The sequence below is a fragment of the Mus caroli genome, unplaced genomic scaffold (genome assembly GCF_978045245.1).
Source record: "Mus caroli unplaced genomic scaffold, Mus_caroli_1 scaffold_19, whole genome shotgun sequence".
NCBI classification, from domain to species: Eukaryota; Metazoa; Chordata; class Mammalia; order Rodentia; family Muridae; genus Mus; species Mus caroli.
This window is the reverse complement of record NW_028227274.1, coordinates 45,228,165-45,255,575: the sequence shown is the minus strand read 5'-3', so window position 1 is coordinate 45,255,575 and position 27,411 is coordinate 45,228,165. Positions and strand designations below refer to the sequence as shown.

Genomic DNA, 27,411 nt, shown 5'->3' with positions numbered 1-27,411 from the left:
AGCATTGGCTGGTGGGAGTTCTGTAATTACTGATAAGATTTTTTTTGTGTGTGGCGACCACTGAAGATTTCTTTCAGGGCTTGACAGCTGCCCTCCCGATATTTATGCGTTTCTTCCTAGGAGCTCTAGATTCACAACTCCGGGGCTTGTAATGAGGAAAAGAACACAATACAAATAGGCAGGAGAAGGACCATGAGTCGGACCTCACCAGAGAGACAGATCACATATTCTAGCTGCTTTAATTGGAAAACAGCCTTTTCATGGGGTTTCCTTTCCCTTCAGCTGAGATAATTAAGCTGGGGCTGACACTGGTGACCAGGGCCTGATGATATATAGTTAGTTACTAACAATGCAGCAATCAGTAATCCAAATTTATATTTCCCAGGTTACGGGAGCATGGTGGAAGAGAAAGGCAGTTTTGATAAGGCTGGGAGATGGACTTCCTAAGGCGGTGTTCACATGACCCTCCACTCCTCTCCATTCTGGGAGGGTTAATTAGGCCTGCTTTCTTTCAACCCTGTCAGAAGAGAGAGCACACCTATTGTCTGTGTTTACATTAGGAATACTTTGCAGGCCTCGGGCTGCCAAAGAAGTTTCTTTTCTCTGTGGCTCCCTGTAATTTTTAATGGATTAAGTTATATTTGTAAAGTGGATTGGTGTGAAGGGTAGGAGGACAAAACAAATGTCGATGGTTTTAAAGCCTCTCCACCAAGCTGGCCCAAGCACGGGGACTTTGAAACAGGATTAATTGTCCCTGCCTGTGGCTGGCAGCTTGGCAGGGGAAGGGATTGGGATTAGAGGTTGGAAACCCTTTGTGTCTCTGTTAGAAATTCCCAAGCTGGATCTTTTTACTAGTAGAAGGCCCTCTGGATCGACTAAAATTTCTAAAGCCCAGGTCAGACACCCCAAGCCAGTTAAGTTGGCATCTCTGGGTGTGGTTGGTACATAAACAGTTTTAATTTGTGAAGCTCTGCCGGTTGTCCCAATATGCCGGCCAATTTGAAAGCCACAGAGGTTTAAACTCACAGTGTTAAAGATGTTTATGTTTGATGACAGACATGGTAATGTATCTAGCAGTGGTAAAGAAAGAACAGCCACGTCTCAGCAACATCCCTTGCCTCCAAGTTTCAAGTTAGAGTTAAAAGTGGAATTGGAGACCATTTTTCTACCCCAGTGAGAGACCTTGAACTCGTGAGTAACAGTGGCCCACCCACTGGACGAGAGAATGGACTTCAGAGATGATGCCATGGAATTAATCATGAAGAGAAGAGATGCCAAGAAAAGGGGAAGGAGGCCTTCTTGCTCCCTATAGAGTCCACTTCAGTACCTGTGAATGGGACAAGTGACAACAGGCAACGTGTCCTCTTGCTTCTCACCTCCCCAGGTGAAGGCTAGCATGGAAGACACTCTTGGTGCTCATATCCCAACACCATGGGTGTCTCTCCACACTGCCATATTTAGCTCAGTAGCCCTGGGCCAACCCGGGATAAAGACTGTACTAGAGAAAGGACATCCATTCATCGGCTAAGCAGCAAGTGTCCCTTGGGTGTATTTCCAACGATGGATTGGATCCTCTTCTTGTTTTGGCACAGAAGATACGTGAGAAAAAAGTAGTGAGGTTAGAAAGCATGGGCTGAGGGGCTGTGCAGGAACAGGAGAAGGAAAAGCCCAAATAAAGTAGTGGGACTTTATTTTGGGGAAAAACAATTATACGGAGAGCATTTGCCTTGAGCTTACTGGTTCTTAGATTTCACTGTGTTCTGCCTTTGTGATCCGGCCACATTTATACAGGAAGACCATATATTGGGCAGCCCTCCTTGTAGCACACACATGGCTGAACACACTGGGAAAGGATTCAGGGGGTGGAGAATTGGCAGATATTATTGGGCTAAAATTTCAGGTTTGCCCCTGGAGAGAAAGTTGTCGGGATTTCCTTGTTTTGTTTTGAATATAGTTAATAGCTCTGTTTGTCAAAAAAAGGAGAAAAAAGAAAGAAAGACGCCCCCCCCCAATTCCATAAAAGAATGTAACATAAAAAGTGTATTTCATTCTCCCTGTGACCCTTTGTCATCCTCCCTCAGAGACACTGTTACTAGATGCTTACATATTGGAACAAATATGCACAACACATTTTTCCCCCTAAAACTCAGTCAGTCTTGGCTTGCATTTCCATTTTCATTAACAAAAATAGCCCCCTTTTTACAGCTGTTGTAGGACTTCATACATACACTGACATTTAAAAATATTCAAAGATAATCAAGTCAACCCAAAAGTTACTTAACAATGTGTGTGTGTGTGTGTGTGTGTGTGTGTGTGTGTATATATATATTTTTAAATCTGTCTAAGCCAGCTACTCTGAGTGAGGATTTTACACATATTTCGCACTTTTAAAACAATCAACTAGCTTACATTTATATTAGCACAACACAGGAGAATAGACTATTTCCTCCAAACCAGGACTGAGAGTTTTCCGTTCCCTGGCCCCCAACTTCTCAACTTTTCATATATTCTCTAACTGAGGTGCATATGTGAGGCCATCCTGGTCAGGGCCCTAGCTCTTATACCTTCTACAGAAGGACTGGGCCAGAGATCTACCCATCCCCCTCCCCCCAGAAAAAACTTCCTCAAACTGTAAACCAACAAGAGCTCCAGTGTTCTGTTTCACACACTTGTGTGCTAAAGGATGAAAGCGCCCAGGCAGAATTGCTCTTCCCACCCACGTGGGGAGAGGAAACCGCTTAACGCCAGGATCCACAGAGAGAGTCTGAGAGGACAGCGTGAACGAGAGTTCAGAGCCCCTGGGGCTCCAGCCAGCAACATCTGTATATCTTCTCTCCAGCTGGCTGGCCCAGCTGTTCTGATGTCAGGAGAAAGTTATGAGTCACTGGGAAGGGATTTGAGACAAGAGTGATGTTAAATCAGCTCTTGGGGTCTGTTTGTCATTGACAATTGAGTCTCAGCATCAAGTTAGTGGTTGACATTCCTAGAAGGCCACACACCAGCCACCCTCTAGGACTGAGCTACCTTAGTGTGAAATGAAGTGGGATTATGTGGATGCTGTAGGCTTCCACCTTCAGAAACGTCTGGGTTTTGCTCATGCTACTAAATATATCATTGCCATCTCTCTCCTTGCAAGTATGCTTAGACTGTTGACCCATATACATACATGTTGGCCAGATGGGAAAGCTAAGTGAGTGAGTGACACTTGGCCAAAGGCTGAGGACTTGGGTCCTTGGATTCTAGGTTCATCATTTCATCAACAGCAGCAGAGTGAAGCAGCTGCTCAGAGAGTCTGAGTCCATAGCAGGATTTTGCTGGATCCTCTGTGGTTTCCTGCTCTAAATAGTGCTTTCCCAGGATGTAGGAGGAAGGAGTGCCAGTGGATGTAAGGACCACAGGCAAGCAAAGTCTCTCCACTCTCCACAGAGACCATAAATGTGCTCCAAGTTTGGCTCAAAGTCTTCTTTAGAGTCCTCTGGATACTATTTCTTCTGTTCTTCTATTAACCTGGCCCCTCTGTACCCCGGTGGTAGGGGAACTCCTGTTTTGTTTCTGGGACAGCAGGAAATCCCTCTTTATTCCCAGCAAAAGCCATTTGTTCACAGTCGCTACTCTTTGCTCTTAGATCCATCTCATAACGGCTGTCCTCAAGGTAGCTGGACAGGCCTATCCTTGCTCAGACAGCTCTCTTTTTTTCTTTGTTTTAAATTGAAGGAAGACTAATTCGATAGCTCCTGTATAAATCTGGATGGTGAGAGGGTTGGGTTATAGTAAGGTTATATTAAGAGGACTATAGTTTCGGATAAGGAATTAGACAATGGGGCATGCTGTTGAGACCTACAGTCAATACCTGGATGGCGCCTCTCAGTCTTTTTAACCTTTACAGTATAGTTACAGCTGTTAATATGCCATCTATCTGCTTTGGTTGTCAGGAGGTTTTCTAAGAGCTCAGTCCTGGCAGAGTCCATGATTAGTCTTCCCCACTCCCCTTCCCTTCCAGCAGCATGTCTGCGAATGGGTAACGGAAGTGAATTGCTACCGAAGGCAGCTTCTGTGCTTTATTGAATATTGAGAATGACATCTTCGTGCGTTCAGTGCTCAGACACTTGCACAGTGCAGTGTTTGTCTCACGTTTTCTCTGGGAACTCCCCAAACACTAAGAGGATAATCTATAAGGTACAAAATCACTGTTCCCTCTGGAATAAGATTACTTTCGAAGAATGGAACTGTCACTGATAACAATTCTCATTACCTTGGAAGGAGAGGCAGCGTTCTGCCCCTTACTCTCAGCAAGATGGAAATCTCACATGAGCTTCATGCGATCTCTCTCTCTCTCTGTGTGTGGGGGGGTGTGCACATGCGCGTACGTGTCTGTCTGTCTGTCTGTCTGTCTGTCTCTGCATTGAAGATCCTGGAGAATGCTTAGCCTTTCTTTCATGCCTTGTTGCTTCTGGAAAGAGCTGATGGAGTAGGCATGTGCCAAGCATGTCTACCTATTCTTGCATCACCCTTCAGGATGACTTTGTCCCCACTCTGTAGAGAAATGAGGTCTCTGTTAACGAAACAGGAAGAATATTGTTACTTGTAATCTTCTAGTTATCCTAAGTGAACCTGGGCCATCTCCTTTCTGAAGTGCTCTTCATGCTTTATTTGCCCCCAAGCTGTGGAGTCCCATCTGCCTGTCCTGACCCTCTCCGGTCCTTACCAGGGCAAGCCCAGACAACCCAGGTATACCTATGCTTCCCAGAAGCCAGGGGACAAGAAGCTTTCAGAGCCCTTCTCTGTGCCCTCTGCAAGCCAGTGCTTGCTTGGATCTTCCTACTGCAAGAGAGGGGCAGGCTGGGACTCCTCAGCTGCCATATGTCCCCCACACACTTTCTCTCTGGTCCATTGTCTCTCTTTGGTTTGACCCCTAGCACATTAGTTCAGGATCTGCCTGTCATGTTCAGACTTACGAACAATTTTATTTTTCCTCCTATTCTGATCTCTCTGGCAGAGATTCTAATTACAGTGAGTGCCTGTTGTGCTATTAATTATAAGAATTGTGATTCCCCCTTTGATTTAAGGGTTAATTGGTGATAACCACGTGTTATCTTCTCTCCAGGTAATTTGAGCTACAGTAATTAACCTCGTGTCCAGGTTATATAATATTAACCATTTGCCTCCATTTCCCTACATTTTTAAAATTGATTACCTTGTGCCAGATACTCAGTGTTTTCTTAGAAAGAACGGGATGAGCTGGTGAGTAGAAGGGCACGTCAGAAAAAGAAGGGAGATTGGTGGCCTGAGTAGCAATGGCCCCCATAAGCTCATATGTTTGAATACTGGGTCCCCGATTGGTAGAACTGTTTAGGAAGGCTTGGGAGGTGTGGCTTTGTTGGAGTAGGTGTGTCACCGGGGGTGGGCGTTGAGGTTTCAATAGACTGTCGGCTAGTCCCAGTTTCTCTCTCTCTTGAATCCAATGCATGGATCATGATGTGGGATCTCAGCTTCTCCTGCTGCCATGACTTTGATCTACCTTCAAGGACTCTAACCCTCTGAAACTGTTAAGTCTTAAACACATTCTTTTGTAAGTTGTCTTGGTTATGGTGGTTTATCACAGCAACAGGAAAAACAAAACAAGGCAGAAAACCTCAAACCAAACAAACAACAAAACATCTAAGAGAAGTTGGTACCAGAGAGTGGGCTGTGACTATTGTAGACACGTATGTCTATGTATTTGTGGTTCCGTTGTTTTTGTTTGTTTGTTTGTTTTTGTTTTGATTTGTTTTGTTTTTGTTTTTTGTTTTTTAATTTCTGTTTGGTTGGAGGAATTTGGAAAGCTTTAGGACTTTGGACCAGCAAAGCAGCTGATTGTTGTACACAGGTCTTTTTTTGGTTTTTGGAGACAGGGTTTCTCTGTATAGCCCTGGCTATCCTGGAACTCACCTAGTGGCTGGCCTCGAACTCAGAAATCTGCCTGCCTCTGCCTCCCAAGTGCTGGGATTAAAGGCGTGTGCCACCACGACCGACCGTGTACGCAGGTCTTATCAGGCCTTCCTAGGAGCCTGGAAGACAGTGTGCTGTGAGCCAGGTAGACATGGGGGACCAGATTAAGACAAAAGCAAGGAGTTTTAGCAGCAACTGAGAAAGAGATCATTCTTATGATATTTTGGCAAAGAACATGGCCTCTTTTTGCCTTTATCCTCGTCATTTGCCTGAAGATTACTTGGAAACTAGTGGCTAATTTCTTTGGCAGAGGATATTTTTTAAAAAGCCTACTAGAAAAGTAACCTAGACAGGGAGGGAGCATGCGTGTCTTCTAAGCCCATGTTGTCCACTGGAAAGATCCTGGAAATCCAAAATTCCAAGTTTCCCCCTTTTATTTCCTAGTTCGATAAGTTCTGGTTTTACCAAGAAAAGGAGGGGATGGGAGAGAGAAGAGAAAGAAGACTTACTTACTGGTGTTGGGAAACGAACTGCGTGAGTAAGTAAATAAAGAAGCTGCTGCTGGTAAAGTCCTGCCATTCAGAGGATGGCCTGCAACTGGGAAAGCCCTTTGCTCCTTTGTTCCATAGGGGAAAGAGATTGCTAATAGCTGACCTTATGAACATTTCTTGGGAGAGACTCCTACCACTAACACAGAACAGCCTGTGGTGTGCACCCCCCCATTACAAAGGAAGGAAGGTCGAGCCGCTTGTACTTCAGGTCAAATGGGAGAGCAAGTGAAGCTCCCCCAAGCAGAGGGGTTTCAAGCCTCGCCAAACAGCCGCTTCCCACAGTTCACTTTGGAATCCTCCCTACCAAGATGATATCCGCCTTGTGAGCCTCATTCGTTTTGTGGAAGCCTTCTTCCTGTTGGTGTCTTGCAGGGAGGGGGAGCCTGTTAATCTGTTATTAAAAACACAGAATAGAGGAAATTAGGAAAAGTCGACTCACTCAGCAATTCCTAATCACTGAATTAGCCCCGAAGGATAATGCAACACTAGAAAATAAATCAGTTAAAACGTTCTTTTTTTTTTTTTTTAATTCTCTGGAGATTTCAACAAGAGACCATGTGACAGTCAGAGAGTTTCCTGTCTGAGTTGGCAGCCCTGTCCTGTCCCTCCATACTACTGATCCTGTTTGCACTCACTTCCAAGGCTTCTGTTTTTTTTGCAAACCCTGGAAAACATGTGTCTCAGGATCAAAATGTAGCAGGTGACAGACAAGGGGCAGAGAGACAGATAACCCAAATCAGGTCTGCAGTGATATGTAGCAAAATTAAACTTACTAATAGTTTTGCAGTGAAACATGGAAATATTTACTCTAAAGGCAGTCAACAAATGGCCTCATGGTGCTTCAAGTCTAGCTGTGATGCCAAACGAGTAGGGAAAACTTTCTGGCTTTCAAGGGGTTTGTTTGGTTTGGGCTGTGTGCCTGTGTTTCCAGAGCAAGCAAGCCACATATGACAGGGCAGTGTGAAACACATCTTGTTTTCTTTTAAACTTGGGGAAGAGTTGAGACAGTTTTAAAAACAGTTTGCTGCACCGCAATGGTTTGTCCAGGTGCTGACCACCTCATTGACTTTTCTAATAAACAGGACTGTGAGTCTGGATCTGGGCTCTGACCCTTCAGTCACCTATAAAGAGAAGCGCATCATTAGGGAGTAGGGACATTTAAACAAAGCCCCGGCTTCCTGGAACTTATGTTCACTGGCCTTGAGGAAGCATTTAATCCGGATGTTTGGGAATAATGATTGATTTTTGAAGGTAGGACTTCTTATTTAAAATAATAATAATAATAATAAGTGATCGTTTTAGGGAGTGGTATGACCAGAGTTGACTCCAATTTGGGCAACTACCAAATGCTTTTCCCTCCACCCGAAAGCAAATTGATAACTGCCTTTGGGAAAGTCCTTGATAACTTTGCTCTCAGTCAATCAAGCCAACCGCATGAGTCACTGTTTTTACGTGTAAAGTACATGAACACAGCCAATAAAAATGGTATTAACCTAGGCAAGCTTGGCAGTGTCTACCTGATTCGGTAATAGTTTTAACCGAGTGGGCCTGTGATTTCACCTCGATCATTAGCACACGAAGCAGACTTTTTTATAAAATACTTAATGAAGTAACTATCCAAAGGAATGTAAGGGCATTTGGGAAACGGTGCTTCTGTCTCATTTGTTCTGTTTGTGTGTGTGTGTGTAGACATTAAAAGGCTCTTGCGAGTGTCGAGAGGAGAATGTTCTATTAGGGAGCAGTCCCTGTCATGATAGTATGTCTCTTTTTGTACAATCAGAAGCCATTAGTCAATTATAAGTTCTATTTTTGGCTTTCAGCGTGCAAGGAAAGCATCCGAGAGCAGGGAACAGAAGGCAGGGTGGTGTAGGCAGCCAGCACCAGAGGACCTGACCGCAAGAGAAATGCTCTGCCCTCTTTTTTAACAAAGGCAAACATTTACAAGTAGTTTTGTAGAATTTTAGAGCTTCAGTTATTCATGATTGGTAGCATCGGGGGAGACTGGGGGTGGGGGCGGGCGGGGGACGGGGAGGGGGCAGGGCTCTTTCTCATGTTGTTTGGATTTCTTCTGAGCCATGTTTGAAGTTGATTCCAAAGTAGGGAAAGAATACCTCCCCACAGGGGTGGAAGCCCAGCATGCCAGAGAGAGGAGAGCTTGGGAAGTTACAACTGTGGCACGGGGTGGGGGTGGGGTGGGGGTGGGGTGGGGTGGGGGGGTTCTCTTCCCTATTAACAGTATGAAGAGAAAACAGATGATAAATTATTAGAGAGCTATCCTTTCCAACCCCTATGTAGTGATGAGGGCATGAAAAGCCCCAGTCTTTGAATTTCTGTAGTTTGCTCTTTTGAAGTCATTCTGCACGTACTCTTGTAAGCACCTGGGCAAAGTACCTTATGCCCAAGGTGTGTCGATTTTAATAAAATGTGCAGAAAATTAGGGCCACTGATGTACAATGACCCACCTGCTTAGCTCTGGCCATCCATAAGGACGTCTTGAGTTTGCACCTTAGAGTACCTCTACCCTCTGGTTTCTGTCCCATCCTTAGAAGAAAGTCATCAGACCCAATCTTCATACTGAGTTACAATACTTTAACTGAAATGAAATAAATAAATTAAAAAAATCCATCCATTACATGGACAAATGTTTGAATTTCCTTAAAATTTCTTCTGGTACAAGAATTGGACCAAAGTGAGTGTCTCAAAGTCCAACCAGCATGAAGCTGTCCGTAGCTGCGTCGGTGTGGTCCTTACATCTGAGCTGTCTGAACCTGTAGAGCAGTGATGTTCACAAAACCCACCTGGGCTCTCCCCAAGTTTCTGCAGGTCTTCTCGCCCCACTTACCTCAGCAACACCCCAGCCCGAAGTAAAATCTTAGCCACTTTTGAAAAGGTATTGTTGTACTTCTGTTCTATTTTGGTGTGACGCCAAGCGCTGTCAGACCCAGCCACTACTCACGAGAGGTCCAGGGCATATTCACGGGGTTCCCATCCCCGCATCAGCGCCTCCACACAGTGTGCCTGGCTTCTCGTAGAAAACAGTCAGTGAGATGAAAATCAAGTGAACATCAGGCAATAAGCCAAGGAGAAATGAATGAATTTTGGCTCCTTTTCTGAAGGCAGCGTCATGTCGGGGAGAGCGCCACGTAAGAGCAGGGAGCCCTCAACTGCTGTTTGGCTTTGCCACTTGCCTTAAGATCCACATTTGGCAAATGACCCCGCTTCTCGGGGTCTCGGTTTTCTTAACAGTGAGATGAAAGGAGCGTTTGTTGCTGCAGCTGGAGCCGAAATTTGAGTTCAGCAATATTTTTTAAAGTTTAAAAGAGGTGGAGATGGCAAAAAGCTGGGCATGCCATGGGCACGCAGGGTTGGGTCTTGCTGATTTCTGAGATCAAGATCGCTTGCCTCTGTTTTGAGGCCTGCGGAGAGATCGTGACTACAGTGGTGGAGACCGCATAAGCCTTTAGATTCTATCTGAAGCATCTAAGCGAAGTCCACAGAAGGCACTGGCTCAGAGGCACATGTTCGGGAATGGTGGGGGTCGGGAGGAGAAGGTACACTAGAAATAAGAACCAAAAAATCATGCTATGCCTTCTTCCATCTGAAAGATGGAAAGCCTTTATGGAAAAAAAAATACAAATAAGATAAAAGTTCTACAAGTTCTGCCGAATTCACAACTGCCCTTGTGTGCCTCTGTGCCAGCGGTTTCAGACCCGAAATGGATCATCTATTATACATAGTCGATATTTATTACAACCCTCCATTGATGTGTTGAACCCTCCAAAATGTGTTGAAGTTAGGTCTGTGGCATTTCCTTTTCCTCTAAAACGGACGCTTTTATGTCTCTGTTAATGGCCGAGAAGAAGAGCGATGAGGCTGTATTAAGAGGCCGATGCTTTATTAAGAGGCTAGAGTGATTTCTCACATTTTCTTTGAACCTTAGCTCTTAATGCAAACATCCCAGGACAGGTGGTTCTACCTCTTGGTCCTCTGAAGCCTGCACACTGACCATTTCCACCACAATCAATGGGCCCAAGTTGTTTCTAATTTCATTCGGGAAGTGTTCTCTCGCTCTCCTCCACATCCTGTGGACGGCAGCATCCTTCTCACGAGTCCTTGAAGCAGGCCTGTCCAGGTCAGTGAAGGACACCTACTATTTAAGCGCTCATTAATGCTTTACATTTTCCTCTAGTGTGAGAATAATCAGCAGTTTCTATCTCTGGCTGGTCTCCAGCGTTCAGTGAGCTGGGCTTTCTGCACAAACACCCTGCTTTCACACCTCCGTGTGGGTGAAGGTTCCTCGCTGGCTCGAGAGGTATCCGATCTGTTTATCAGCCACAGGAGCAGGCAGCCTTGTTCTTAGCCTTAACAAATGACGCTACTCTCTACAAGACATCTGACTTTAAAACATCACCATCAAGTGAGGCAGGAAGGAGGCAAATGGTCCCACTTAACACAGTGGTGCTCTGACATAATCACAATCCCTCCTAAGTCTGGGGTTGAGACACGTTTGCATCTTTCCATCACCTTAGGCCTGTGATCACAGGCCCATAAAATGGAACGAGCCTGAGAGCCTACATGTTTTGAAAGTTACTGTATACTCAGTTTATGGATTTTTATGACTGAAGCCATTAGGGACTTTCAGTCGCTCTAGCCACGTAAGCAAAGATGCATCAACCTGTATTCGATTATTATCTTAAGTGAAGTTTCTACCTACAGCCTCGCTTATTTTTTTGCTGTTCCCCTTCCTTGATGTCCTAGGAAGGACATAAACTTTGCAATCACACAGATCGGGGGCTGAGAGCTAGCTCTCCCCTTTGGTGATCATTGCTGTTGCTGTTCCCTAATGCGCTGTAAATGTTTACTATGGGCTACCTAGAAATGTGACTTAGCCAGCTGCCTGGGCCTCAGTTTCCTTATCTGGGCACGATCAGGCCCAGTCTGTCGGGATTGCCATAATCATCAGACCTATGCTTGACCCCGCTGACCTCGAGATGCTAGTGTTCTTGGCACCAACAGATGAAATGTGCCCAGCCTTCTATGCTGGGTCCATTGGCACCCACTAGGCCCATGTAAGGTCTTTCTCCACATCTCCTGTTCATCATGCACAGTACCACGCATGTGCACACAGATTGTCTACACTTCTCCATCCACAGACTGTGTCAGAATAATCAGGAGAAACTGGAGAGAGAAGGGCCTGTTAGCATGACTGACCTGAAAAGCATGTTTCCCAGGTCCTTGGAACTTTTTCTGCCTGACTTGTCATAATCTCAGAACCTGACTTCTTTTTCCCATCTTAGCACCTCCCCTCAGTCTGGGCTCAAACTTGCTCCTCCAACTCTTCTCCCTGCTACCTGATGGTTACCTTAGCCTAGAAAAGCAGGGTGGCCTGGCTCAGGGTCACTCCCTTTGTTGCACCACCTAGACTCTTTTCTCTCTTCTTCTCCCCTTTTTTTCCTTCTCTGGAACACATACAGTCTCAGCCTTGGGGCTTTTATGGATTTACCCCATTTCCTGTCCTTACATTTTACAGGTGACAAAATGGAGAACCAGCCAGGCTGACTGAGCTGCCTAGGGTCACATTATTAGCGTGTCCTTCCTTCTTATAACAACCATGTGAATTATTGATTATCGTTAAAACTTCCTATGATGTCAGTAGAAGATGTGTTTTTAAAGGGATTGCTGAAACTTCATAGCCCCAGCAATACCATTATTTTCTCCCTCTATTCAAGGACATCGTTAGGGGTTTCAGGACATGTTTTCACATCACTACCACTCACGATTAAAACCTTCTTTGAGCGTGAACATTCTGGAAGATTTCCATTGTGTCTACCAAAACAATCAAAAGTTGTATCTGTACAGTCAGGTCCACAAGCTAATGGTATCCATAGCTGGACTTGCAGACAGTGAGCGGGGCAACCCCATGTGGTCTTTAAATCAGGCAGCATCCTCTCATTTATGTGTGTAGATACTGGTCCCACAAGATCAACTTGGCAAGGCCCGCTTAGTTTGACCACTTTCATCCATGTGATGAACTTGTTAACCGCCCGATGATGGGAAGACAGAGGAGAGAATGAACTATTCCCTCCTGGTAAAGAGCCCAGGCACGTCTGAATTGTGATGTTGTCTCTACAGACACATTAAGAGAAGCCATGGAATTACAGCACAGATTTCTCTACACTGTTCATCCTGCCAACTTCAGGACTTGGGGATTTCACCCCATGTCATCGTAAGGTGGGAAGAGTTAAGATATAATTTTTAAAAGTGGAGTGGATGCAGCTGTGACAGGGTAGGGGCTAGTTAGTCATGTACAGAAAAATATCTTTAAAATACATGCTCTGTATTTCCCAACATTCTAAGGGGATGCGGCTCTGCTTCCTGTGTCTCCTTTACTGTGCTCCATGCTGTGAACTCAGGCTGTAATTCTGCCCCGGGTAACGCTGCTGCTGCTGCTGCTGTTCCTTGCCGCATGTTTCCTCACCCAAAATGTGACCGCTGATGTGAGCCGTGTTTGTGTTTTAGGCACTCTGACTACTGATTGCCCCTCCCCCCCTTAATGTCATACTGAACAGGGCTCCAGAGAAGCAATGGGGACCTGAGAGTCTCTTTCCTTTGTATTCACATGCCCCAGATTAGGGAGTACAGGCGAAGAAGGGAATGAATGGACCTGTTGTCAACCATCCTGTAAATACACGCTATGTCTCCTCGGAATGGATTGCCTTTGCGAACGAGTAATCACTCGAAGTTCAATTTTAATCTGCACATCAGAGATAGAGATATAGAATTGTTTAGGCTTTTTTCTCGACTTCTTCCCCGCTTTGATTTTTCTTTGAGATAAAGCAAATTAATTAATGTGCACTTTTCGGTTGAAGAAATGATTAAGACCCAGCTGTGTCTGTGAAATTATAACCTACAATGCACCCGGGACTTGTTAATGCTTTTTTTGGCATGAAGAAAAGAGACATAGGTATCTAATATTAAATGGTGTTCCAGAAAGCGTAAGTTAGTAGTTTGTTTGCCAAATTAACTTTCAAAGACATTTAGGTTACTAGGTTTGACATTTCTAAACACAAATCTTAAATGATTGATGGACTACTACAGAATAGCTTTGTTCAAAAAAAAGATAATCTTTGGCAGGCTGCTTCAAAGACCGCTTCTCTGGGAAGATGAAACGATAGCCCATTTTACGTTAATTTCCCTGATACATCAATGCTTATTTGAAATCCTCCTGAGAGTGATGTGGTATTTACTGTAGCATGAGGCTGTGTTCACTGTATCCAGCAGCTCCCTGGGACTTTTCTTTTTTTGAGCTGTAGAAGGATCCTGCTCCACATAAAAGCTGCCTTAACAGAATACAGCTCAGCTGAGCAGTATTGTTGCAAAACCCATGCACAGAGATACGATTCTCTTTTTTAAAAATCAGCAATGATGTTCCAAGAGGCCAGTACTGATTCTCGTCACAGAATCAGAAACGTTGTTCTTTTAAAAAGTAGACTGTGTACCCCCAGGTGAAGAACCATAGGCAACTAACAATTGATGAGAAAGTGAGGATTGGTCTTCTCCAGGATGAGCCTCCTCATATGGAGTGGTCGGCCTTCAAATCATATAATACAAGTAACACAAATCGGACTTAGCAGGTTGTGTATGTGTGTCTGTGTGTGTGTGTGTGTCTGTGTGTGACTGTGTGTGTGTGTGTCTGTGTGTGTGTCTGTGTGTGTCTGTGTATGTGTGTGACTGTGTGTGTATGTGTGTCTGTGTGTGTGTGTGTCTGTGTATGTGTGTGACTGTGTGTGTATGTGTGTCTGTGTGTGTGTGTGTGTGTCTGTGTATGTGTGTGTCTGTGTATGTGTGTGTGTCTGTGTGTGTGTGTCTGTGTGTGTGTCTGTGTCTGTGTGTGTGTCTGTGTATGTGTGTGACTGTGTGTGTGTCAAAGAAAAGAGAGTTTGATTTGGAATAATGGACATGGGAGGTGATTGAAGGAGGAAAGGGGATGACAACATAATTATATTTTAGTACAAAATAGATTATGTAATTTCCACTTAGGTCTGAAGTCACTGTGAAGTGACAAACGAGGTCAACATCTCAACTCTACTAAGTAAGGGGTTCTATTGGAAATAAGAAAATGGGGTCAGTTGTGTGTGTGTGTGTGTGTCTCACATGCTAGAGACAGAGGTATGATACCGTCATAGTGCCACTGGGTCATAGTATGGCATGTGTTCTGACTTACATTGAAGCTGGGAGTCTAGATCATTATCAGCATTCTTCACTACTGACCATGGCATCACATTTCTGAGAGATTCTTGACTGGCCAAAACAAACAAACAAACAAACAAACAAAACCTGTTAAAGATGGCAATTTTTGACCTCTGTAAACCTCTTTAAAGGAAAAGAAAAAAAAAATGCTTGCAGTTGTTCATACTTCTTGGAACCCAGAGTTTTATAACTGTGAGATTGCAGCTACCAGGGCCTGTAACGGTCTGGTCAAAGGAAGTGAGGCTTTTTGCAAAAGTATGTGGTGCCAGGGGTGACATTGGGTCCAGTGGGTACCGGGCACTGTCTTTATGTAATACAGTATGACCAATGAATTCACTGTGGCCAAGGCAGAGAACAGAAGCCTTTTGTCTTGAATCATCTTCAAGACCGTTGGATTTTATAGAACTGAATGAAGCTGACTTGCAAAAAGAGAGAAAACGAGAAGTAAGCAGGCTCCTTTGCTCTTTGGCAGGGTGAAGTAGAGAAGCAAGCCTCCCCGCTGAACCTACTATGCGGCCAGCAGCCTTACTGCTGTGTCTCACACTGCTACACTGCGCTGGGGCTGGTTTCCCAGAAGATTCTGAGCCAATCAGTATTTCGCATGGCAACTGTAAGTATCATACTGTCACTCTCACTTGGCTTTTGAGGGCACCTTAGCCTGCATCAGCCCAGCCAAAAGTTAAAAGGAACCCGAAGAGGCCCAGTCATTTTCAACTGCATGTGTGACAAGGATAGGTGATTTCACAGCAGGTTGGTCGGACAGAGCTGGATGGTTAGGGAGACTGTTCATAGCTTCATCAAGTGTTGTAGCAACACCAGCAAGCCTTTGAAATGTCCCTCGAGCCTCCTGATGAAATTTTACTCGACACATAGAGGCATACTCCTGCCTCCACACCAGCTACAGGAGAGAATATTGCTGACATTTGAGGACTGAGAGTGTTATGTTTTTAATTTGTAACCTTTATGTATAAAATAATGGGTGTTTTTACATACTTAAGAAGAAAAATAATAACTTTAAAAAAAAGCCTTAGAAGCTTGCTACTCTCAGCAAGGGGCTGGCTTTGGCTGTAGAAGATTCATTCCATTTGTAACTTTATTTTGATACCTGGTTTTTGTCAGAGGTAGATGCTGACATAACTAGAACTTCTGGTGACTCCCTAAAAGAGGAAAGTCTTCCCTCTGTTTTGGAAAGAATTCCCGATTCCTATTTTACTGTCTCCCTCCAAAAGGCAATTGTGTCCCAGTAAAGGTGGACAACATTTTTGTCAAGTACCATTTTCTATGTAGTTATTCCCAAACAGTGAGTGGACCATACCAAAAGATGTCCAGGGTATTACACAGAAAGTAGATACACCAGTGCTGAGCTTCCAGCTGGGATTTCTGGAGAAGGAGATGATTTTATATACAAAGATGAGGAGCCACGCCTGAATTATATAACAGTGGGTGGACAGAAGGTCAAAGGTCAATGCTACCACTTCTGAAGTAGCCATGTTCCCCTCACATAGGATTTGGCATCAAATAACCATAGATTTATCTCCATCTCCATTTCTATCTAGATTTCTATCTTTGATGTTCCACTTCAATAGGAACCCTGGCCCAAACATGTTATTGGCAATCATTAATGGTCACACAATCCCATGATAAAGGAGATAGAGGCGTTGCCATAGCAAACCCCAATGATGACCAGATACAAGAAATTAAAGAATCCTGGAAGAAAAAGCTTAAGATGATTGTATGACAAGCTTATTTGGAAATAAAGTATATTGAAGCTCTCTAGTAACACACTGCTGTGAGAAAGCCCAGATACCATGGGGTTAAAGTACAGTCATCCAGGCATGAATCTGAGAATGGTTCCCCACTCATAGTTACCTCCCTATAACTCCCCAGAAATCATAGCCTTTTGAATGTGACTCATCTTTCTTTCCACTTTTTGGAGGGTTGCCAATGCTCTGGAGACTATAGGTTTAGAAACAGAGATGTTGAGATGCAGGTATTTCTAAAGGTCAGATATTATTACACATCACAGACTCAACCAAAGAGCACTAGCGGAAAGAAATGTGCTCATGGAGTCTGCTTGATCACCCGACTGGCTACACTCACTTTGACCCTGTCCTGTCAAAGCCCACTTCTCTGTGAGATTAGCCAATTGCTTAGCTCCAGTGTGCACTTCCCACAGTTCCTAGAATGCCAACCAACCTAGCAGGGCTGCCCTCAATGGTAGATTATTCCACCCGGACGCCTGTGGAGACTGTATTTTTCTTCTGGCTCCTGGATGAAGGCTCTCGCCTCCAGACCACATTGCCTTTGTGGTGATTGATGGGGAAGGCAGCTTTGAAATAGTTTTGTCCGGAGACAAGATCTTTGGCAGCCTGCCCCCTCAGGCTTAGCACTCCACAGAAGATGAAAAGAAAACTGGAGAAGAAAAGAGCACCTTCGTGCTAAGGGTTGACCAGCAAGTTTAACCCTCAGAAACTGTGACGCTTAGAAATGCTAAGACCAGGCTTATTATCATCTGGAACTGAAGTGTAACTCGATCATCCTCAAGAAGTATTCTCAGAGTGTTTCCTGAAGTAACAGCTCTGCTGGAGATGGGAAATGGTGGCATGGTCTGAATTAAAACATGGTTTTGTTCTGTGGCCCTCCTCCTCCTCTTCCTCCTCCTCCTCCTCCTCCTCTTCCTCCTCCTTGCACTGGCCCCATTGATTCTTGGCTTGATCAGCATTTCCTTCTCTTACCCTGTCTCCTCCTTTTTCACAGATACAAAACAGTATCCGGTGTTTGTGGGCCACAAGCCAGGACGGAACACCACACAGAGGCACAGGCTGGACATCCAGATGATCATGATCATGAACAGAACCCTCTACGTTGCTGCTCGGTAAGAGACATTCCTTGCCTGCACCAGCAGAGGACCTGAAGGTTCCTGTCCCCACCCACCCACGATGCATCTTTCTAAGAACTTGAGGTCCCTTACTATGTTATTTCAGCTAAAACCTACTTGTGTTTGTCAAGCAATCCTTCTTTCAAGAATTTTTCCATGTCTGTTTAACCTTTTGGGGATTTTTCTATGTCTGTTTAACCTTATGTGGATTTACAGAGAAATAATTACATATTTTGAGGCTTACAGCTCAACTAAGCCACTGTGTTTCTTGAACATATATGCAAATATTTACTCAAGTACACAGTCGAGTACTCCACTACTTGACTGTTGTTTGTTAAACTGACTTGGATGTATTGACATGTACTATATAGTGTGCAGAGATGTGTGTCTATTATAGCTATTTGCACGTTTGCATTGGATGTTTGCCAGTTCTTTGACCGAGTGATAATAGTGAGCAGAGAAAGTACAATAGTGTGTATGTTTCTTAAGTGTTCTGTATTTGGCAGTAATATTACGCTTCACTCGTCCTTTGGGAAATGGCATGTGGACATACTGCTGTCCTGAAGCAGAGTGCCATCATAAGAATGCCACCCAGACTGAGGTCACATGGACTTGGGCTTTTGTTTGTTTGTTTGTTCTTATACTGCTGTGTTCAGTTGCTCCATGGCTTCTCGGGCAGTATGTGGCCCCTGCCAGGTGAGAGGTTAGGCAGGTATCTTCATGAAGCCCGTGCTGATGTGTGGAACTGTAGAGATGACAATTCACAGGAGGTGTCCAAATCAACCCGTTTCTCACAATTGCCAGGTTTGGGTTATGTAGCTCACTCAGGGAGGACCATCCTGAGCTGTTCCTCTGGAGACTTACATAGCTCCAAAGAGATGAGTCATTTCACATCAGGAAAAAGATGACTGATGTTCATATGTGGCTGTGAGCCAAGGACCAGGACAGCTAGAATAACAGCAGTACCAGCTTCCTTGGAAGTGTCGCAAGTGTCATGAATGCCTCCAAGCCCAGCACACCCTTGGCTGCAAGAACCAAAAATTAACACTTAAAAAAAAAAACCCACACTTTATAAATGACCCTCATGCTGGTCATGTGGTCATAACTTCGTAAGTGTCAATTTGCCTTCCCCACTTCTTGTAGAAGGATTTCAAGGGACAGAGATGAGAAGTCAGTGGGCCCAATAAAAGCTGTCGGATTTGAACGAGGGTAGACTGGCTGTGAGGTGGACCACACAGCCACTCCCTGTCCTGTGCTGCCCACTGAGAAGTGAAACGCTTCGTCCCGTGTTAATAACCGTCTAATAGCTGTTGCCTGAGAGCAGCCTTTGTAGCTATTCATTATGGAACATTCCAGTGAAGCCTCAATACCCACCTCTTTGGAAGCATGGAAGCTCCTTTCTCGGTATCCTTGTTAATTTCCTACCATGTAGCAAAGCAAGATTACACTTATAATGTTAAAAAAAAATGGCTGAGCAAAACAAATGATTAAACATGGAACCTGTGAAAAATAGGTTGACTCCAGTATTGCCCATGAATTGTTCTTTTCACAGTCGATGCACTGGGAACAAAAATGATGGAAACAGACAGCCCTTGTAGCCAGTGATTTAGCATAGGTGTGGGTTGCAGGCTCAGGGCAATAGGAAAATTAGGAGCCAGGTGTTGTGTCGACTAAGAAGCATTCATTATTCCAGCTCATTAAAACTAAGACAGTTGCATCTGAACTCTCCATCTCAAGGAAAGGGAAAAGGAAACAGAAAGGGGGGAAAGAAGTGCCTTCCTTTCAAAAGCAATGGAACAGACTGGCCATTCCCTGAAGCTCAAGTGTCTGACACCTTACATGTTGCATTCATACCATACCCAGCCACCTCCCTTCCCAGTACACTCCAAAACAATCTCTAAAGGAGTTTTATGCTTGCCACATGCAGAGCCTCTCCTTTTGATTTCACATTTCCCAACCCTGCCCTGAGACATCCAGGTTCCAAGTTTGGCAACACAACTCAATATTGTAGTCAATGGATTGGAAAAGAGGAAGTCCTTGGATTAAATCCCGTTTGTCTTTTAATGGCTACATTCAAGATGTCAGAGCATTGTGTGCATCCTAGGATGCACAGAGGCAGCAAGGAATGATCCTTTGTCCTGGATTATAGTTGACCATAAAGCACCATGTCTATCCACTGGAGCCATGTGATCTTTGAGATGTTGAAAAAGATTGCCACTGTCTAGAAGATTTCCCTCATGGAATTGTTTTTTTAAAAGGTTTCCCAGTTCTCCCAGACAATCGGAGTCAGCGATCCAAAGCCAAGTCCCATCCAGAACCCCAGGGACTGATGGGGTTTGGTGGCAAGAACGCCTTCCAATTCTTTCCTATTATTATCCACTTTGTAAATTCTTCTTTCTTTTTAATCTCTAAACTACTAATTAACATAAACAGACCATGCCAAAAGGGGGCAATCTGAGAGCTTTCTGAGGAGCTGCCAATGCATATTAATCAGTTGTTAATTTACAATTCATATATTCAGCTTCTACTTAAGTTTCGAAGGGAAGAGGGGCAAGGAAAAGCTTCCAGTCATTTCAAACCCAATTCCAATGTCATAGGCAACTCTAGTCTAATAATGTGCCTGACCACAGCGCCATCGTAAAGCCAAACAAGTAATAAGGGAATGCAATAAACGGCCTCAAAATTAAAGGGCAGAGTGATGCTGGTCCCCCACAGAAGCTGGGAGAAGCATCTTAGTTCTGCAGTTTGTAAAGCAGGCTCACGGAGTCTTACCCTGACACAAGTGCACATCTTTCACTGCCAAAATCACACACACTGACACACACACACACAGACACCAGTGCACACACAGTTCAGGAGCAGGCAAGGAAGCATCGCTGCTTTCTTCTTTTATTTCCATGTGAAAAACCATTCATGAGTTTTCTGTCTTTTTTTTTCTCTGAAAGAGAAGTAAACAGACTTTGTCAAGAATTGAATATTCATGTGTATATGTACATAGTTGAATACACACATACATATATCATATATACATCTTAAAAATAATTGCTTTCTCCTCTCCCCCAGTCCCTGAGTCTTTTTAACTAACAAGGAGGTTTGAAAGTCTACACAGGAGTCCTGAGGTCCTGGTTTAAAACTGTGGATAATTTTCCAGCCCCAGGACTTCCTGCATTTTAGAAAAAAGTCAATGTTATTTCAAGGGAAAATGAGCTGTTTGGATTTACCCCTGCTAGCCCCCACCCCCCTCCTCCACTGAGTGTGCCTCTTTTCTTTCCTTTCTTCTCAGTTCCAGACAAAAAGACCCCTTGTGCTCTGCTCACACAGAAGGGAGGTTTAAATATAGCCCCACACCTGAGCTGCCGTTTCTGCATCTCCCCCTTCAAGGGGAGATTGGCAGCAAACTGTAAAGACAGTCATACTCAGGACAGAACAGGAGAGGAAGCGGAAGCACAAAGTCTCAGCCTTAGCTCAAGTTCATTTATACTTTAATTCAACGTGGTCTTGTGGAGGAAAGGGTCACTTCTGGAAACAATTTTACCTTTCTATCGTCTTGTCTATCAAATTATCAAATGTAACACGTTGAATACCAAGCAGCTTGTTGCATGAGTTTAAAGATACCAAGAGCAATGTGACCCTGTATCCCAGCTTCTGAACTAGGTTAGCCTTCAGAGTCTTCCAAGCTGAGCTCTCTATGTACGGCTCAGTAGTGCTGAGATTAGGAGAATGGTTACCAAAAGTTTTCATATGTCAACCGGACACCATAAGTGCTAGGTATGGTTCAAGATAATCTCTTACACTGAGTTCTTTCCTTTTTCTAGCATGTGGGCAGCCTGTGTTTTAACAAATATTGTCATGGATTGACCTGGCCTGAACATGATAAACTTACTCTGTAGAAAATGAACTGTCTTAACTCTTGTGTCTGACTTTCTTTCATAGAGACCATATTTATACTGTTGATATAGACACATCCCACACAGAAGAAATTTACTGTAGCAAAGTAAGTTGTTTTTAAAATCATCTTTCTAAAACGGGATGCTTAGGCAATCCATATTTAAAAGCAGTGATTGAAATGGGGTGGGTGATGGTAGCATACCTTTTGTGATGTCTGATTTAGGTTGAGTGAGGGTTTATTACACATTCCAAAAGACATATTTCATCAGTGTGTGCATATACATTTCAGGGTGTTCTGTAATTTGTAAAATAAAAAATCTTTTAATAAAATATTGCCATGTCTATCAAAGAAACTACCACTTCTCAAAAATAAGATTCTGTCCCAAAAACATATTAAAAACTGTCCCAACGTTATGGCTTCAACATCATGCAGCCTGAATGTTACTTGATGGATGAGGGGCTGGAATGTAATTATTACCCAGACATACATAACGTCTAACGTGCGCTTTCCTCATGACTCCACACGGGGATAATTTAGTTAATGAAACTTTGCAGTAGAAGAGGGAGCTTTGGCCCACGAATTGACACGAAGGAACACAACCTGAGTTAAACCCCTCTCCACCTGGAGCGAATGTCTACTTTATGTTTAAGAAAATGACTTCCATATTTTAAGAGAAAGGACTTCACTACAAACACTGATTGATTAACCGAACAAAAAGGGTAGCCACACACATTTTATTAAAATGAGCACAATTTGCAAGTTGCTTTAGATATGGTTATATGAAGTTCCCACGCTTCTCCTTTATCGTCATCTCGAAAGGAGGAACATCCTGTAGTTTAATGAACAGAAAGAATCATAAAATTAAGCAAAAAAGTTTTCTTTCTCTTATATTTTCGTTTTCATGGGGAATTGCTCATGGGGAAGGTGTGTAGAAAGCTTTCAATAAATATATATTCAGCCTCTACTTGCCCCAAGGGAACCCTTACTTCTAAAATCAAATGCAACAACCTCTGGGCTCTAATTGATTTCTTTCTTGATCCCTGCAGAAACTGACATGGAAATCTAGACAGGCTGACGTAGACACATGCAGGATGAAGGGGAAACATAAGGTAGGCAATTTTCATTTCTCCTGCGGCTGCCACTCCGGGTTACGTTTTTGACGGTTATCTCCTGCCGTAGACGATGATTTGAATGCATCTTGCTATTCCCTTTTCCCCCAGTAATTGCTTTTTCCGTCAACTTATTGAAAGCTTTAATTTGCAAAAATAGCCTGCTCTTAATGTGATGAAACATTACAACATCTGCTAGGCCTACATCAAGAACTCCTAGGGCACAGTAGAGATTATGGACTCAGATTGGGTCTCCTGAGTAACCTAACCCAGTAACCCACCTCATAGGCCAGATCACACCTCCAGTCTGTGTAAGCACTCATGAGTAGCACAGCAAACTCACAGGCTTTTGTGCCTTTGGTCAACTAACAGCATAGATGTAGTCTTCAGTCAGAAGCCTTGCACATCAAGGAACTCTGGAACATCTGGCATTAAAATTAATACGATCAGAGGTTGCTGTATTCGGCTCTCTGTTCTTCTGTAACATAAAAGAAACACACGTTACCTATCTCTTCCGTGTTTGTATTTACTGTAGCAATAAACATTGACATCCTTTCTTGGTTCACATTAGCAACAGCTTGACCATGTAGCTGGGGAACCCAGCTGAGTAACCTTACCCGCTGTACTCTCTCCACACTGTAACCCTGCTGTTGGTGGACCATGGCTGGTGGTGATGAATGGGCTTTTGTTCTGAGTGGACTCCATTCAAAAACAGTTTGAACTCTGTTTCAGGATGAATGTCACAACTTCATTAAAGTTCTTCTCAAGAAGAATGATGATACGCTGTTTGTCTGTGGAACCAATGCCTTCAACCCTTCCTGCAGAAACTACAGGGTAACTGTCATTTGTCTGTCGCAACTACACTGCTCGGAGGTATCCCATAATGTACTGACATCATACAGTGCATCAACTGAAGTGGGGTAACGCTACACCACATGGGTTCCCCTCACTTATCCAGCTTAGTGTATTGCTCCAGGACAGTGATCCTGAGCAGGCTTCTAAGCTTCCTGTTTGTTCAGAATTGACCAACATCTTTAAAGAGCATTTCTTGTGAAGGTGATTTCTAGAAGCCTCTATTCTTTTTTTTTTTTTTTTTTTGGTTTTTCGAGACAGGGTTTCTCTGTGTAGCCGTGGCTGTCCTGGCACTCACTTTGTAGACCAGGCTGGCCTCGAACTCAGAAATCCGCCTGCCTCTGCCTCCCGAGTGCTGGGATTAAAGGCGTGCGCCACCACGCCCGGCTGAAGCCTCTATTCTTTATTGTTACAAAGACTGCATACTTAACACATAAAATGAATGGCATGTGGATTTCCTCTCTCCTCCTCTTTGTCCCTTCCACTCCTGTATTCCCTCTCTGAGGACAAAAACTCACTTACTTGGTAAGGAATTTTCTATTGTAAAAGATGTGGGCAAAGCATGCTGCTTGAAACTGTAGACTCTCCTTGTAAGATTTGCAAGAGAGGAATTTAATTCCATTTTGTACCAGCTTGCTTGGCCATGGCATTACTTGCTTTGACTTTTATACATGAAAAGAAAGAGTAGAGAAGAAAAAGAATGATGATGATGAGGAGGAGGAGGAGGAGGAGGAGGAAGAGGAGGAAATTGGCCACAAAGACCCAGGAAATCCAGTATGAGGAGTGAAGGGGGACTTACAGCTGAGGATCCAAGAGCTCTTGAGCTGCTGGTCCAGGGTGCCAATGCTCTAACATCTTGGCTTCACCTCTGTTAGCTTTTCTTTGGACCACAGGTTTTCTTTAGAAAGCTTACATTGATTTTTCTCCTGTGGCCAAGCACTGAGGCTATCAAGGCAGAGAAGTGTTGGCCATTAGGGAGGCCAAGCCCCAAGAGAAAGGCTACAGGCCTATGGAATTGCTATGATGTGATGTGTTAGGGAAGCATAGCACAAATGCTTTTACCTTCACCAGAGATAAAGTCAGTGGGAGCTGCAGCAAGGTGGATGAGAGCCCTCTAAAAGTTCCCACCTGCTGATCACATAGCTGGAATGTTAACACCACCCAGAGACCTTCCAGGGCAAGGAACACACTCATGATTACTCAAAATCTGAAATGGTGCATCCCAAGCCAGTGCTTGGTGGGAAAAATCATGAACAAGCCAGTCTATATACCTTTTGTCACAAAGTACAGTAGGACATCAGACAAATGAAGGTTGAGGCCATTCTGGATAGGGGAAGTGGCCCAAGCAAAAACATGGCACAAGAAATGATCTACTGAGCAGCAGACATTTTATCTAGTACTGAAATGTTGGACCCTGAAATGACAAGGGACGAGTCAAGTGACTGGAGAAGTACGTTGCCCCAGGATTGAGGGAAAGAGAAAAGAGTCTTTCAGAAAACTTAGGTCGATTTTCTTTTGTGGCCAAGCACTGAGAAATGCATAGGTAAAAACAAACAAACAAACAAACAAAACAAAAATAACAACAAAACCCTAGGGAGATTTTATAATAGACGGGGAAAGACGGGTGACAATAAGGACTCCTAGACTGTCTCTTAAGAGTAGGTGATGGGGCTGCCTCCTGTCTAGATGGACAAGGGGATTGATTCACAGGGCACTGAGAGATGGGAGTTCTGCAGTGCAGGTTATGGGTTGAGTTGTACAGGCGTGTTAGCGCTTTCATTGCTCTGCTAGAACACCATGACCAAAAGCAATCTGGGAGGAAAGAGTTTATTTCGGCTTACAGCTCCAGGTAATGCTGTATCACTGAGGGAAGTCAAAACAGGAACTTAAGACAGGAACTTGGTGGTACCACCCTACGCAGAAGCCACAGAGGAAAGCTGCAAACTGGCTTGCTCCCCATGGCTTGCTCAGCCTGCTTGCATTTTTAGTTCACAATTTCCTGTCCAGGGTTGGCACCACGCCACCTACAGTGAGCCCCCTCCCATCGCACATTAATTATTAATGTAGAAAATAGTTCAGTAGACCTTCCTACACTCCATTTCCCACAGTCCCTCGCCTGTAGTAATGCTGACCCCACAGTACAGGTTTTTTGTTTGGTTGGTTTTTTTTTTTTTTTTTTTGGCTTGTTTTGTTTTTTAAATTTGTTTAGTCTCCAGACCAATCCAAAGACACAAAGCAGCCCATCACCTTTTCCTGCTTCCTGCTTTGACTCGGCTGTAGCTATCGCCACCCTAGAGGAAGGTCTCAGATTCGTCTTAACTTAGGATTTGGGCACACACCACTTGGGGTAGGTCGTTCCAATAGCATGGTGTACGCAGGGACCCATAGTTGAATTTCTGCCAGAACTACAGACCACAAAGTCTGTGAAGTTTAACAGAAAGCTCTTTTTAGGATAATGTATCTGAAAAAGACCCCTGTAAAGAATGTTCTGGAGAGGGAGACTACATTAAAGGATGTCTCTGACTTGATTTTCTTTCCCCCAAAACACAGTTACATTTTAAACACTTCTGTTTTCTGTGATTTGGACATGCAGTTTACAAACACAGGGTAATTTAAAATAGGGGCTACCTCAAAGTGGTTACCAACAGGAAAGGCCTGTCTCACCTTTGCGTTGGAGACATTAGAGCAGAAGGTACAGGTACTTCAAGTGTCTTGACTTGGGCAGCTTGGTTCACTGCAGGTGAGTTTTTTTGGGGGGGGGGGCTCATCTTCTCTCAGTCTTCAGATCAGTGGTCAAGCTGTGCAGCTCCAGGATGAGAACATAGCCTTAAGCTAAGAGTAGGATTAGGATAGAAGTGGGTATGAAAACAGAAATGTTAGCGAGATCATTTTTGGATTTGGTACAGAGCTCTTGCCTACTAGCAAGTTGCTAAGAAACAAGGATAAATTCAGGAGCCGGGGCATCATTGGTGAAGGTGGGCTAACCTCTGACTCATGTAAAGGGTTTACTCCATGTGCCCCTCATAGTCAAGTCACACGTGGTCAGGGAGACGATGGGTCTGTTCTATGAAGGTATTCAAGAGACCAGGCTCTTTCCCAAGAATACCTTTGCTATCTCTGAGGGCCCTGCCATCCTCTATAGTGTGCTGAAGGGAAACAGAAAGGACCAAGGCTGAGAGGTAGCATATACTCACTGGTCACTGGCCAGAGCATGACACATGGCTACACTGGTATTCAAGGGACATGGGGGAATGTGCTCTGGAAGAATGAGCAGTGGCATTTAGTGAACAACTGGGGAGATGTCCCCACATCCACCAATGCCTATGGGCCTGGCATGTGTGTGTTACCTGTAGGCTAAGTAATAGCCATAAGTAAGAAAGACATGCATTTGACTTTCCTTCTGTCCAAAAGAAGGAAGAAATCCACAAGTACAAAAGTATGGAAGTTTAAAATTGGTATTAGGTTTCTTCTCTTTCTCCTCTCTTTTCTCTTTGCCTCTATAACTCCATGCTGATTAAAGCCAAGTATAACTCACAGGCACATCAGCTCTAACCTCATATTCTTTAGTGTAAAGGAACAAGGCCCAGGGTGGGCTCTGGGATCAGCAGATAGCCCCTCCCCTCCCCTTTAGGGCCTCCACTTTCAGCAGTTCGTTCTGAGGCTGGCTTGGTAGGTGCGGAGGCCATCTGAGTTTTGCTGGCAAGAGTGTTTTTCATCTTGGCTGATGCCACACTGCTCTGCCAATGAACTGGAGGAAAAATTCCAGTGTCTCCTACTGGGACTTAATCCACAAAGGAAAGGCTCATCAGGCAAACAAATCCAGAAAAGAGACTCAGTCTCAATAGAGTTCATGACTCAGGAGATAATTGGGGCAGGTAGATTTTCCCGGTAATTACCTCAGAAATGCCTTAGTTTAAAACACTTATTTATTGACCATTCCGCTAGGATATGGAA

General features: G+C 44.1%; 1 protein-coding gene across 3 annotated transcripts in view; it reads left to right on the top strand.

The window, feature by feature from the left end:
• Sema6a (semaphorin 6A) overlaps positions 1-27,411 on the top strand; it is a 121,698-nt gene that overhangs the window by 46,671 nt on the left and 47,616 nt on the right. For all 3 annotated transcript variants that reach the window (XM_021150344.3, XM_021150341.3, XM_021150342.3), the window contains exons 2-6: positions 15,202-15,339; positions 17,487-17,604; positions 21,541-21,601; positions 22,543-22,605; positions 23,338-23,439. In XM_021150344.3, coding sequence (XP_021006003.1) covers positions 15,240-15,339; positions 17,487-17,604; positions 21,541-21,601; positions 22,543-22,605; positions 23,338-23,439 — 444 coding nt within the window. In that variant the 5' untranslated portion in view covers positions 15,202-15,239. The remainder of the gene's footprint in view (positions 1-15,201; positions 15,340-17,486; positions 17,605-21,540; positions 21,602-22,542; positions 22,606-23,337; positions 23,440-27,411) is intronic.